The 14,686-nt window shown below is 44.9% G+C and overlaps 1 protein-coding gene across 1 annotated transcript; it reads left to right on the plus strand.

The window, feature by feature from the left end:
* Positions 1-1,071: 1,071 nt before the first annotated feature.
* LOC308460223 (phosphatidylinositol transfer protein beta isoform-like) lies at positions 1,072-12,963 on the plus strand. The gene is made up of 12 exons (XM_080976328.1): positions 1,072-1,198; positions 3,299-3,329; positions 4,088-4,233; positions 4,308-4,399; positions 5,423-5,430; positions 5,737-5,811; positions 7,101-7,184; positions 8,050-8,127; positions 8,984-9,094; positions 9,386-9,508; positions 11,386-11,467; positions 11,941-12,963. Exons 1-11 carry the CDS (start codon positions 1,179-1,181, stop codon positions 11,431-11,433), a joined length of 816 nt encoding a protein of 271 aa, XP_080832454.1. The 5' UTR covers positions 1,072-1,178; the 3' UTR covers positions 11,434-11,467; positions 11,941-12,963.
* Positions 12,964-14,686: the final 1,723 nt, after the last annotated feature.

Consider the following 14,686-nt stretch of genomic DNA (forward strand, 5'->3'; position numbering starts at 1 on the left):
AACATAACAAATTAGCATGCAAGTTCTGCAGAATTCATTCACAGGCGTAGTATCTGAGTGGTCCACTTTAGCAAAGTGGCTGGGATAATGCAGAGAGAGTCAAGAGGGAAAATAAACAGATCAAATTTACCGAGGAGAACAGATCCAGGTGAACATATCCTGGTCTCAAAAGCAAATAGGCAATAGAGGCCCAGAGTTACTCTGTCAGGCCTAGAGAAAGAACCCTGGGATCTTGTACATGGCAGTCAGAAAGTCCACAAGTTCCACCTCCCATCTTCATGTTGGGAAATATTTCCTGGGTTAAAATTCTTGTGTCAGCGGCGCAAGAGACCTGCCAGAAAAGAAAACATTGCGCCCCCTGTCTAGAATATTCAGTCACAGATCTCCTACTCTAAATGCAATACAGCTGCAATTCTGTGCACACTTACTTGGGAATATGCGTTATTGATCTGGAGCATCGGGATGTATATTTCCATAGAGATGTGAATATTTAAAGCATGGGCGTAGCGGGGGGTGGGCAGGGGGAAGCTGCCCCCCCCATAAAGTAAATAAATAGAAATACTTAACCAACAGCTTAGTTCTACTCCCCCTAACATAAATCCTGGCTATGCCCATGATTTAAAGGAATTTCGAGGATACCCTCGAAATATGTCTCCTCCTGTCCCTTTCACGGTTCAGTAAAAAGTATATTTAGTGAATAGTTTCAAAACAGAAGGGACAAGGCTCAGTTTCGCGTGGGGTACCATACCCTTGAAAGGCATGAAAGTCAGGAGGTCCGTGATCTTGCCCTTTCTCAAATACGACTAGAAAGGCGCTCTGCACATATCTCAGAAGCACTCTCAACACAGCCGATTCCGAGCGCGACCCCTAGTGGACATTTATGTCCAATGCAACCCTCCGCGTCCCGTCATTCCCCGGCTTCCCTGTGCTGTCAATCAAGAGGACCGAACGCGCCCCCCTCCCCTTTCGACCTTCTCCTCCCCAACGTGGCCGGCCCTGGCTCCGGCTCGCCAGGGCGGGCGAAACCCAAGTGAGGGCGGAAGTGGCGTCGTCGCGGGCAGGTGCGGGCGAGCGGGCGCTAGAGTGAGGGCGGAAGTGGCGTCAATGGCCGGGGTAGGGGGGAAGAGGAAGAAAAGGGCTGGTGCATTTGGCGTGCGGGGTGCCGGAGGGACGGGAGGATGGTGCTGATCAAAGAGTTGTGAGTACTGGGAGGGGTGGGGGGGCGCGCCAGCGTGGGTGGTGCAGGGCATGGGAAGGGTTAACCAGGCAGTGGGGAGGGGGCTTTCCTAAAAATGGGTGGGCGATAGACAAGGGACGCGTCTACATATGGCTGCCCCTTTCTACGGCTCTTCCTTCTGTATTTTGCTGGGGGTTTTTAGAGCGCCTAATAATGTGCGCTGGGTGAGATCTGATATTTTGGATGAATGGGGCCTTTTGTTTCTGCAATGTAACGGGCGGCGCTTTCTCATATTCCTCTGAAAAGCAGAAGTGGGGGGTCGCCTTGGCCCATTCGGCTTAGCCTGCCAGGAGGTTTCTCGCACACCCAGTCCTCGAATCCATCTGGGGTCCCTGACCCGGCATGTTTTCCCGACAGGAGGCGGCCTGGCTGCCTCCACACTTGGCTTGCTTTATAGTTTATACCGTTATTCTCCATTTCGATGTATTTTTTTCTCCTCTTCCCCACCCTCCACCCATGTTTTTTCACCAAAGCTCAATGGAATAATCAGTGTGGGAGGAGAACAAATAAGAAGTGCCATCCTCAGATCCCTGAATCCGTCATAATTTTTGTGCTCTGCTCGGCTCACTTTCTTTAAACTAAGGCCTGTTGATTTCCAGGAACTTATTTCGGAGGAAACACGAAATGTTTGCAGTTTCAGAGTGTTACCGCAAATCACGCTGGGCACTGTTTCAGGGGAAGTTGGCAGCAGCAGATTTATCTTTGTTAAAGCTGGCTGAGGCACGCGCTGGAGGAGAATTGTAGGAGAAAAGACCTTGGGGGTGGGAGATGACAGTCCAACTTATTTCATCTGGCACATACAAAAACATTGCCTCAAGGGATTCAGCACACTTCCAGGGAGAAAGCCCTTTTTAATTCAGTAAGGCATACTTCTGTATAGGCCTGTTTAGGATTGCACTGTGAGTTTACAAAGGTTCTCCGTGCATATTAGTGTGCTCTTCCTCAGGGCAAAGGAGACAATCTGCTTTGTGTTTTGATTTCAGCGAAACTTCTGCAACACCTTTAAAGCACATCTCCCCCGCCTCCCTGGGATTCTGGGCACTGTAGTTTACCACTCAGAGTTGCAATTCCCAACAGCACTCAATGGACTACAGTTCCCATAGTTTTTTGAAGGGAACATGTGCTTCTAATGGTACTTTAAAGGTATACCATGTACACGGCCTTCAAATTTTGAGATACCAGGGTCCTGCATATGTAGGTTATTGCAATGTGCTATATATGTGCTCACCTTAGCAGACTGTTTGGAAATTGCAGCGAGTGTTCAGTGTGGCTGCCAAACTGATAATAGGCACCAGACAACAAGTATCTATTACTCTTATTTGCCCCAGCTTCAGTGGCTCCCAATGGGTTCATGAGGCCAATTCAAAGTTCTGATTTTAGCCTAGAAAGCTTCTCACAGTTCCGGACCCCAATACCTAACCGAACGCCTCTGCCAACACATGCCTACACAGGCCCTGTGGTTGTCATCAGAGGCTTTCCTCTTCTTCCAGGAAAGGTTCTGTGACTGGCAACGAGGGAAAGGACATTTTGGCTTCTTTCTCCTTCCACCCCATCTATGGATTGGTCTCCCCGGTGAGGCCCACCTGGTGTCAAGTTTAATACCTTTTTGGCACCGGGTAAGGTTTTCCTCTGCTTCCAGGCCTCTGGTGGTATTTGATAGACTTGCTTATTAATTCAGGGTTACTGTTTTAAAGCTGCATTTGACGTTGTGGCTTGTTCTTTGGTGTTTGAATTTTTGTACACTTTGATATATCATATTGTAAGTTGTTTTAAGACTAGTTTTAGTGGCAGTTTTCTAGAAACTAATAATGATGATGATGATGATGATGATGGTGATAGTTCAGATGCAACAGTAGTGCTATTTATAAATGGTCTTGGTTGAACGGTCTGTTAAATACAGTCCAGGGTGAATAAAGTGTGTATATGCTTTTTATCTGGTGCATGTGGCAGTGGAGTGTGAGGGCTTGGGCACTGGAGGATTCCCTCTCTAATTCTTGTTTCTCTTTCCTCTCCCTCCCTCCCCCCCCCCATGCTGCTTTTATCTCCATCCTCCAAAACCAGCCGGGTTGTGCTGCCTTGCTCCGTAGAGGAGGTAAGTTCCATTTACATGCAGTGGTATTAGGAAGTGTGCAACTTTGCTGACCCCCTAGTTAATCAATGGGAGGGGGGAGAATAATGAGTTGGCATAAATCAGCAGAAAGTTTGGGGTGCTTTTCTTCCTGTTTTTCAGAGGTGGGGCCAGAACCAAAAACCAAAAGGGCATTGCCCCTTTCTCTCTTTCTGGCTCCCTGTTCTCTCCCTCTCCACCCAGCAGTAATTGGGGCAGGCAGGTCTTGCCAAGTGACTCCTATGGCCTTCTTCGTCCCCAAGACCTGTGCCCTATTTGAAGGCCAATGGGTCAGGATTATTTCCCCTTCCCTCTTTCCCAGTGCTTGGAATGAGCTTAAAAGACTTCATCAAATTAGTTCAGAAGTCTCTAAACTACATCTGAGAGTAGTTCCCATAATTGCCAAGTGATCAAAACTTGAATTAAATTTGTTTCGGCTTAGAACTTTGAACGATTTCTAGTTTTATCTTCAAGTTCATTCTCTCATCTGTGCTTTTCACTCTATAGACTCTCATCTTAAGTTTATTTTATACTTTTATTTTATACTTCAGCACAGGAGCATTTTGAATACTGAAAAAAATTCTTGAGGATCATTTGGATCAACTTGGAACTGTGACCTGAAGGCAACTACTTTGTTTTGTAAAGGGACAAATTTGAACTGGGACGAGTTCCTTTTGGGACATGTCAAACTTGAATCCCCGTTTAAAATGCCCATTTCCAACCTCTGCTCTTTCCCTCTTCAGTATCAGGTGGGACAGTTATTCTCTGTTGCGGAAGCCAGCAAGAACAACACTGGCGGCGGCGAAGGGATTGAGGTGCTAAAAAATGAACCTTACGAGCGTGAAGGGGAACGGGGGCAGTTCACCCACAAGATCTACCACCTCCAGAGGTAAGGTCTTTCCTGGGCACGGGCATCCAAAGGCATGGGCTTCCTCTGATGCCCTGTTTTTCTCTCTCTTGCAGCAAAGTTCCTGGATTCATTAAGATGTTCGCCCCTGAGGGGTCCCTAGTTGTTCACGAGAGAGCCTGGAATGCCTATCCCTATTGTCGAACGGGTGAGCCAGGGAGAGGGATGAGAGAAGGGGCTACGTCTGTAACTGGGACTCCCTAGGTCAGGGTTTCCCAAACTTGGGTCTCCAGCTGTTTTTGGACTACAACTAATGGTCATACTAGCTTGGGGTGATGGGAGTTGTAGTCCAAAAACAGCTGGAGACCCATGTTTGCAAAACCCTGTCCTACCTAGATGCTTTGGTAGGGGGACAAATTTGTCTGGAGTGTTCTCATGTTTTTTCAAACTCTCTATCTTGAACGATCCTTTTGAACAATGGCTGAGTGGCAAAAATCCAGGGGTTGTTTGGCAGAGATTCTGGAAGTGCTGTACACCCCATTCATCACTGCTCTTCTTAAGCTGAGAATATAACCTAGAAATGCACCCAGCAGACTCCTGCAACAAGCAGCCTATTGGGAAACCCTTTTCTTACATTACTGCTCTTTTCATTGACACAGGCCAGAGGGACCTCAAGTTTCCACAGAACAGAGTTTGAATAAACATTCATTTTGAGCAAGTGCTGGGAAAGTTTTCATAGGCCAAGGGCCACATTCTCATTTGGGCAACTTTCTTTGGACAGTGTTGGGTGTGTCCTGAGGCAAAAGTGGGAGAACCAACAAATGCAAATTATACATTTGTACAGTTGGTTTCTACACAAACTCGCACGCCCCGTCCAGTCCAGCAGGAAACATTATCAGAGTTCAGGGACAGTCAAAACTGGTGTGGGAAACCTTTGGCCCTCTAGATTTTGCTAAACTACAATTCCCATCATCCCTGGTTTTGGCCCTGTTTGCTGGGGCTGATGGGAGTTACAGTTCAGCAACAACTGGAGGATCATAGCTTCTCCACACTTAGTCTAACCTGCTGGATATATTGGGCTAAAACTGTCCTGTGTGATTTGGGTTACACAAATGGCACCTGTGGCTAGAGAAGACTTACATCAAACTGATTAGGGAAGGTTTTTCGTTTCATTATCCTGCACTAACATGTTCTGTCTTTCTCTTCTTTCTTGTGGTCCCGTCTGCTGCAGTTATTACGGTAAGTGACTTGGGGAAGGGACATCTGTGGGTGGGCAGGCAGCGCTTCTCAGTGAACCCCAACTTCCTCAGATTCTCTGGGTACATCTGTGTCCTTGCCTATCTCCAGTAAGCTATGGCACACCTCCTACCCCATGAAGTCCACTTCTCATGAGTCACACACCCACATCCCAGAATGTCACAGAGCATTCTGGGTAATATGTCTGCTCAAGTCATGTGTGGCTTTAGGTCTGCGTGTGCTCTTGTTACCACAAAGTATTCTGGGTAACCATTCTTCTCTCCTCCCCACCCTTTCCTTTTTGGACAGAATGAATATATGAAGGATGATTTCTTCATCAAAATTGAAACCTGGCACAAACCAGATTTAGGTGACCAAGACAATGTAAGTGACGGGAATGAAACACCATGTTTTATCCACAGAACCAGGGTGCCCAAGTCCTGCTGAATTTTACTCTCTATTAATAGAAAGACCATGGACACAGATGCACTGTTTTATTATTAGGGTGGTGGTGGTATTTGATTAACCAGAATTTTTTCTTTCTGCAAAAAGAAAATATTTTGTATCCGGAAAAGTTGTTGTTATTTATGTCACTTATGAGTTGCTTCCTGTGAGGCATCTTGAAGTGATTTACAATACAATGGCATATATAAAATAGTTGCATATGTAAAAACAACTGAATACAAAACAAACACAAAAAATAAACATAAAAATGCTTTTAAAATAACACCACATACAGGAAATCAGTTCAGATCCAGGACAGATACCAGCTGGGATAAATAATTTAGACTTTGTTAAGGTTCCATTGCATATATAATAAGAAATAAAGCACTTATTCTTGCAAAGATCTTGAAAGCACTTTAGAGGAGACTGTATGGAACAGAAACATGCTTTATCATTAGCTATTGGATGCAGTTTGGGGTTACAGAGGTCTTTTTCTCTTCTAAATGACTGAAATATTTGGCAGTATTGAGGGATGCAATCTTAAGGTATTAAACTTTCTGTGGTTTTTACTGAAGCAAATCTGGGTTACATATGTTATTGTTATTTAATTTCTATACAGTCATGAGAAAATTGAATTCTGTGGTTTTACATATGAAGACATATCAATCATCTCTTTTTAAGCAGATCTTAAAATTAGGTAACTACAACCTCAGATGAACAACAACACATAACATATTACTCCGTGTCATGATTTATTTAGCAAAAATAAAGCCAAAATGGAGAAGCCATGTGTGCAAAACCAAGTACACCTTATGATTCAATAGCTTTTAGAACCACATCTAGCAGCAATAACTTGAAGTAATCATTTTCTGTATGACTATATCAATCTCTCACATCGTTGTGGAGGAGGTTTGGCCCACTCTACTTTACAATTTTGCTTGAGTTCTCTGAGGTTTGCTGGCATTTGTTTATGCACAGCTCCCTTAAGGTCCCATCCAAATCTTGTGTGTTTTGATGTAAAATACATTATTATTATTATTATTATTATTATTATTATTATTAAATTAAACACATTTATTGCCTAACACTCCTTGTCTTTAGGCCAGTAAAAAGCATATATCATAATACGGAAGCATATTAAAAAGTCAACAAAGCCCAATCAAACTTTCAGTGCTGGCGACTCCCATTTTTGTTTTGGTTGAGGACATAAAAACTCTTATCTCTGCCAGGTCCACAGCCTCGATGCGGAAACTTGGAAAGATGTTGAGGTGGTCCATATAGATGTCGCTGATCGGACGCAAGTGTCAGATGACGTAAGAGGCAACCTTGGTTTTTGTTTGGCAGTTGGAAGAGTGTTTGGCAAAGGTTAACATGACACAGAAGGCAGGGGAATTCTGGGAAGGAAAGCACCCTTCCAGCCGTCTGCTTTTGATAGGAAAGAAGGATCCCTTTGTGGCTCTGGAGTGTGAAAGCCATGAGCACAAAGGGAATCTTTTTGGTTACTGTAGCATCTGCAAACACCCTACTTGGAACTATTTGTTCTTTTGAATCACTCTAGATTGGGAGAGCTCAGGAGAACAGTAGCCCAGTGATTCTAGGCTGCAGCTATCCTGTCCACAACTACCTGGCCTTCATTTCCACACACAACTCGCTCCTCTTCCTTCTCCCTCCTTTATCCCCCCAACATTGACAGAGAAAGGAAGTTTGCTAATATCTGGCCAGGCTCCACATTGTGATCTCATTTGTTCCTTCTGGCCCATGGCCTACAGAAGGGATGAAAGGAGATCCCCCACTCTGAGTGAGGAGAGGCCCCTGAGTGGAGAGCTTGTCTCTGAGCATATGCTGAGCACTTTCTCTTCACTACCAAGTGACTAGTCTGTTCTCTCTACATCCTTAGAGCGAAGGTAACAGTAGTGGTGGCGACGGCTGGTACCACTAAAACCACATTGTTGCTCAACTTTTTGCATTGCTTGTAGTATCCAAAATAGTACCCTTTTGCTTTCAGTGCTGGCTCTTGGGTTTTAGATGCTATCAGGCCCTGTTTTTGTGTCAAGAGGAATCTGCCCTTTCTGACTGCTTTTCTACCTGCTGAACAAAGATCTTCATGGCATTTATCCATCTCTGCCCCCCTGTATCTCATACTGCTGACATTCTCATCTCTGCTCTCTTATCTTTCAGGATTACAAGCCAGATGAAGACCCGGCTCTTTTCAAATCACTGAAGACGGGCAGAGGGCCTCTTGGCCCTGACTGGAAGGTACGTCCGGTCCCCTGTCTTGTAATTTGTTTCAAGACGCCTTATGGGATGCAATTCATAAATGAAATAATAGAAAAATGGATGATAGCAAAACATGCGAACCAGCCCGTAAGTGTGTCCTGCTCCCTCCCATCCATACAATCTCGGGCCTCTTCGTTGTTCTGAAGACAGGCTTTGGCGATGGTAGTGTGACCCCAGGGGTCTGCTGGTTTCATCTTAGCAAAGCAAAATGTGCGCTTGCTTGTGGCACCAGACCCAAAAGATGAGTCTGTGACCTTTTAGTCATGGCAGGAAGAGAGAAAGCAAGTGTTGCAGTGGTCACTGGGTGTACGAACCAGCTGTAGGATTTTTTGGAGCGGGGATGGGTCTTATCAATACTGGTAGCTGCTGTACCCAGCACCTTCTATAAATTCTGCCAGGGCTGGGGCTGTGAGAGACATAAACAGCAGTCACTCCATGCCCTTACCCATGTGGAATTAACACCCATCTTGCTTCTACAGCCAGAAGATTCAGCTGCAGAATGGCATTTGTAGGAACTCTGGATAACAAGGGGAGGGGCGAAACTTACAATAATCAGGGCAAAGGCGTCTGTATCGCTGTCTGTTCTATTGCGTTTTAAATATATTGCAAGCCGCCTCGAGAACTTTGGTTAGTAGGCATGGTGTAAATACTTCTAAATGAAATATAAAAAGGGGGTAAATCTCTTTTTCATCCCTGCAAATCCCCCTCAGATGTTTCACCTATAAGAGAAATCTCCACAAGTTTGCTTTGAAACTTCAGCGGCAACTCCAGGCCTAATCTTCCTGGCTTCTTCCTTTCTCCCCCTTCCCCTTCCCCCCTATCTCCCGTCCATTAGCGGGAACTAGCCAACAATGAAGATTGCCCCCACATGTGTGCCTACAAACTTGTGAGTGTGAAGTTCCGCTGGTGGGGTCTTCAGGGCCGAGTGGAAAAATTTATCCAAAAGGTAAGAACAGGCTGAGGCTGCTGGCTCTGGTCTGCGTTGGAGCTTGCTTGGATAGTAACAGATGGCAGAGCAATATTAGCAAATGGGATTTGAGACTTTCTCCAGCGTTATTGAGGTTTTTTTAGGGGCGGGAAGAGGTGGGGGTAAAAAAACCCATCTTGAGCTTGGTCTGCAGAATGCAACCCAGGGACTTTTCCCCTCAAAGAGAGAGCGTAGACCATTATCCCCACTTCAAGGTCTCTTGCATTCTTGTCATCCTGTTTTCTTGAAGCCTTTCTTCTCTTCCTACAGCAAGAAAGACGCCTCTTTACCAACTTCCATAGGCAGCTATTTTGCTGGTTGGACAAGTGGGTGGATTTAACCATGGCTGACATTCGACGGATGGAGGAAGAGACACAGAGGGAGCTTGATGAGGTATTTTGGGGCAGAGGACCAGGTTTGCGGGTGCAAGGGGCACTTGGCTTGGGTTGTGGGAGCTTCCCTTACTTGTGCTTGAACTCTTGTGGGTGGAAGGCCAGAAGTACAGTGGTACCTTGAGTTACAGACGCTTCAGGTTACAGACTCCGCTAACCCAGAAATAGTACCTTGGGTTAAGAACTTTGCTTCAGGATGAGAACAGAAATCGCGCGGCAGCAGCGTGAGGCCCCATTAGCTAAAGTGGTACCTCAGGTTAAGAACAGTTTCAGGTTAAGAACGGACCTCCAGAACGAATTAAGTACGTAACCAGAGGTACCACTGGACAACTTTCCCTGTCACTGGGTCTGAAAGGATGGCTTTGCCCATACAAGCCTGATCTCTGAGATCATTTACGGGTGGCCTGCTTCAGATGCCATTGTTGTCAGAGAGTAAGGCAGATGGTGTCCAGCAGCCAGGCCTTTTCTTTTCATGGCTTCCTTATTGTGAAACTCCCTTCCCAAAAAGGCCTTCCATGGCCAGCTCAGTTCCCACTTGTAGAAGCTTAGTTAAAACCCTTTCCTGTTTGTATTCCTGCAGCTAGTCTTGAGGCTTTGTTGATTTCAATGAGCCGAGTTGCTACGCAGATCTGCCAGGCAGGATTTTTCAAAAAATCGCTGCCACTGTTCCGTTGAGTGATGATCGGTACTCCTGTTTTATATTTGCTGTCCCTATGGCACACTTGTTGTAGTAGGTGCAGATCCCCTGACAAGAGGAGGAGTTTCCAACTAGGGCATAGGTTTTATTTAGTCGATGTGGTTTTGATCCACTAATATAGAAGCGGGAAACCCTGATTCGAATCCTGAAACGTGAAAATTGCCAATGGCGGACCCCATCTTGGGAGAGGCATTCCCTCTTCAGTCTCTCACAGGAGGGGACTCCACTTCCAAGACATATGCCATCTAAAACTTATAGATATCTATGCACCCTATACATATGCCATCTAAAATCAGGTATACTTTTTTCCCTTCTTCAAAAGCATTTAGTCATATGCAAATTTATGTAGATTTGGTTGTTTTAAAACTCAGTTGATCTGCTTAAGGGTGAGAGAAGCTTTGGCCCTTCATATGTTCCTGAACTACAACTCCCATCAGCCCCTGCAAGCATCACCAGTGGTGAGGAATGATGGGAGTTGTAGTTCAGCAGCAAATGTAGCACCAAAAGTTCCCCACAGAGGCACGAAGATTTCCACAATTGGGTGACAGTCCTATATGATATTAATGTGGAAGAAGATATTTTGGTAGGCATGGGTTTTTTCCACTGCTGTAAGAGATGCGCTGCAAAAATCCCCTCTTTTAAAATTTTTTAACTGTTAATGTGCTTACCACTGTTTCCTCAGTTTGTAGTTTTTTAATGTCTGTAAATGTATAGTTACATAAATACTTTATGCTTCTGTAAACATATTTTATATATTTGTAAATATCTACCTTTCTATTTTTTGATGATTAAAACCTTTTTCTATACAGCTTTTACAAAATATATAGGAGTCCTGCCCTTATTTGAATCTGTTCCTCCTTAAAAGAAAAGGGAGGAAAAACTGGTACATACAAGTGTTTTGTTTATAGATAGATCCCATTTTGCACTTTGGGATTAAATGTGGTTCCTGTCTTGCCCAGAGAGTATTAAATATGCTTTGAACCCTCAAACCCTATAATGTTTGGTAATATGCTGATGCATTTAAATGCATTTGTAATTGATTATTGATTTTTTTAAAAAAACTTTTTTAATTTATTGGCAAATCTTTCTGGCAAGGCCATGTGGAAGTAAACAGAGCCAGTACTACCACCATGTAAGACTTGGAAGTTACCCAGCTGCTGAAGGATCTTGTTTTGTTGCAGATACGCCAGAAGGGCACTGTGAGAGGAATGACTGCAGGGGACGAATGAGCGCCCCCTACTGCCTGGGCCGAGAAGTAACAAGGTAGAAGAAATTGGAGAGTGGAAAGCTTTACATAGTTATGGGTGGAAACTCTGGGTGAGGGTGGGAGGAGACAGTGATCCTATCTTGTCCTCATCAAGCCATGATATGCATGTGCCTATGCCCCCCCCCAGCCAATTTGTGGCATGAGAAAACAAGCCTGGGTGCCCCTGATTAACCAAAGTTTCCCGTATTGTCAAAACTTGGGAGATACAGTTACCACGTTTGGAACAAGCAACGATATTAAGGCAACTTACATCTATGGTTTTAATATATGGGTTTGTTTTGGAGCTGGTAACCACCGTTTCCTGGATCAGATGAAACCAGAAACTATGGTCAACTAGAGACTTTCTGATTTGTTTGCTCCTGCCACACAGAGAAGGCCAACTTGTCTTTTTAAAGAACATTAAATAAGAAAAGGAAAGCTTGTTGCTTTTTGCTGCTAATACTTCCTTTTTGTCTTCTTTCTGTCCCAGGTGCAGTGCCCTTTCTGACCTGAGATTGGACCTCTCTTCATGGGACTCCGCTCTCCCTCCCCTTGCCACCTTGGGAGGGGAAGATGGGTCCCCGTTCTTCTCCGTCCTTCTGGTCCGAAAATACTGTATTCAAAACTGCCCCTGCTTCTGCCGGCACGGGAAACCCCAGGAAACTGCCCTTTACTTCTTACTGATCATGGATTAATAGGTGCCCCCCTCACCACAAGTGGGGCCTTAAAAGGGGGAGGCAAGGACCTTCCAGGGTGGGGTGGGGATGTCTCTCTTATTTTTGCCCTGCAGGAGCAGGGCTGCATGACTATTAATAAGATTAACCTTAACCTTATTTGAAATTGTATTGGGGTGGGGAGGGGCTTTCTATAGGCCAAAGGGAAAGGAAGATCAGGAAAGCTTAAATGGGGGTGGGGAGGAAGCAAAGGAGTGAAACTATAAGGAGCATCATTTTCGCCTTCACTGTGGATTTAAAATTGTCTTTCGGAGAGGCATGGAAGCGCTGCTTCAGCACCACATTCATCTCCTGGGATTGTGGGGAACAATGACTGCAGCAGTTTCACTCTCGGTTCTTCCCGTGCCATATGGTGGAGTTAAAACGTGCCACTAAACTGACTCGTTTGTTTTAGGCAGCAAAGTTCACCTGCCCTGTTTTCCAAAGAAGGCCACATGTGGCTAAAATTTTCAGGGTCTGTTTCTTGACCCTTCATTTCCACCTTTTTTAATGGCACTGAACTCTACTCCTAGGTTGTTGGTTCGTTTTTATTTCAATCTTCTTTTCCTTGTCCCTCACTTCCCCGTTGTGTTGGTGGGAAGGGCATGTAATTTTCCCCCACTTGGGAGAGTCACTCAGAAACATTTCAGCTGCCCCTTTGGGTCTTAAGTGAGGGGGAAGTGGAGGCATTTAAGGCTCAATAGTGCATTACTAAGGATCTGAACAGTATTTTTTTTAAGCAAGAAAAACACTGAAATCTTTTTTTAAAAAAGTAAAACAACAAATAAACTTGAAGTTGAGTTCTTGTGCTGTTTCCTTGTTGTGGGGTGGGTGGGAGACACAGGGAGGGTTAGTGGCTGCTGTGGCTCATAGAGGAGGGTGAGATCTTGCAAGTCCAACCCTATGTCAGTGGAGGAAATTTGCTGATCTGGATAACTTAGTTACCTGCCTTCTGCTTAATAAAAAACAACAGCAAGAACACCTCTAGCCATGGGAACATCCACCACCTTCTAAGGCATCCTGCTCACACTCACAAACAGCTCATACAGTCGGGAAGTTATTCTTAAATGTTTCATCGAAAACCTGCTTGTCCTTAGACCCTGTAGTTCAGGGCCTTCCCTCTGTAGCAGCTCAGAACAAATCTACCCCATATGTGGCAACTTTTTCAGGAACTGAATAAGATGGCTACTTTTTCACCTGTTAATCAACTTTTCTCCAGGTTAAACATACCCAAAGGTTTTGGTCTCCTATTTTGTTCCTTTCCTGCAGTATAAGATGGGCTAGAGAGAAGCTGGTGTGTGTGTGTGTGCGTGTGCGTGCGTGTGCTGGGTATTTTTTATGTACCCGATGCAGAAGTTTCCAGAATAAATTACAAACCTGCTCAGTCCTCCTTCCTCACCTCTCTGTTCTTCCTTGTGGGGAAAGGCAAGAACTGACTTAATGCTGCTGCTGCTTCCCCAGCAGGATGGAAGAGAAGCTCTACTTCCTGTTCCAGCTGTGAGGAACCTCTGGCCCTCTATATGTTGCTGAACTACAACTCCCACCATCTCAGCCCATTGGCTATGTTTGCAGAGGCCAGTAGGTCTTCCTTATTCCTTTCCTAACCACACCCTAAAGAACATAAGGCAAGAAAGAGAATCCCACAAAAGGTGCATTTTCAAGGTCAGGCATCCCCAACCTGTGGTCCTCCAGATGTTTTGGCCCACAACTCCCACGATCACTAGCTAACAGGACAAGTGGTCAGGGATGATGGGAATTGTAGTCCAAAACATCTGGAAGGCCCAAAGGTTGGGGTGCCTGGTCAAGGTCATACGTTGCAGCTTATGACTGTACCCTTCAAACCCCAAACATACGTGGATGGAGCTCAGAGCAAGCCAGTGAGAGACCAAAAGCTGAAGCCACAGTAGAACTAATTCATGCTCTTAGAATTTGTTTCAACTAAGGCTGCCATCTGATTAAAGGAAATATTGGTCCGTGCATCAAATTGGTTTGGACTGAGTGACCAAAACAACACTAATTTGCATAAGACAGTCGGTTTGTTTGGGGTTTTTTTGAGGAGAGAATACTTTTGTTTTTAGATGATGTGTGTATATGTCACAGCCAATGCCATTTCGGAAAAGGCATTCTGAGAGTGAAAGGGGAATGCCTCTAGTAACAGTTTTACAAGTAACTTGTATTTAACAATACTGTAACTTCTAAAAATGTGTGTTTCCCTCATGGATTGGGGATACTTGTTTATAAGGCAGGCATAGGCAAACTCGGCCCTCCAGATGTTTTTTGGCCTACAACTCCCATGATCCCTAGCTAACAGGACCAGTGGTCAGGCATAATGGGAACTGTAGTCCCAAAACATCTGGTGGGCTGAGTTTGCCTATGACTGTTATAAGGAATCATTAAAATAAGGCTGAAATCCTATACCTACTTACCTTGGTGTAAGTATCCTGGAAATCAATAGGTCTTAGGTCTGAGTACCATGCATAGAGGGATAAGAAACCTTTGGTCCTCTGGAGGTTTCTGAACTAC

The sequence above is a fragment of the Podarcis pityusensis genome (assembly GCF_964106645.2).
Source record: "Podarcis pityusensis genome assembly, chromosome: 13".
In the NCBI taxonomy this organism is placed as follows: Eukaryota; Metazoa; Chordata; class Lepidosauria; order Squamata; family Lacertidae; genus Podarcis; species Podarcis pityusensis.

What these genes read in the sequence shown, in the direction of transcription:
- LOC308460223 (XM_080976328.1), top strand. Translation starts at nt 1,179, where the DNA reads ATGGTGCTGATCAAAGAGTT. An exon ending in CTCTTGGCCCTGACTGGAAG is followed by an intron (nt 8,128 to 8,983) that starts GTACGTCCGGTC and finishes CCCGTCCATTAG; the next exon opens with CGGGAACTAGCCAACAATGA. An exon ending in CACAGAGGGAGCTTGATGAG is followed by an intron (nt 9,509 to 11,385) that starts GTATTTTGGGGC and finishes GTTTTGTTGCAG; the next exon opens with ATACGCCAGAAGGGCACTGT.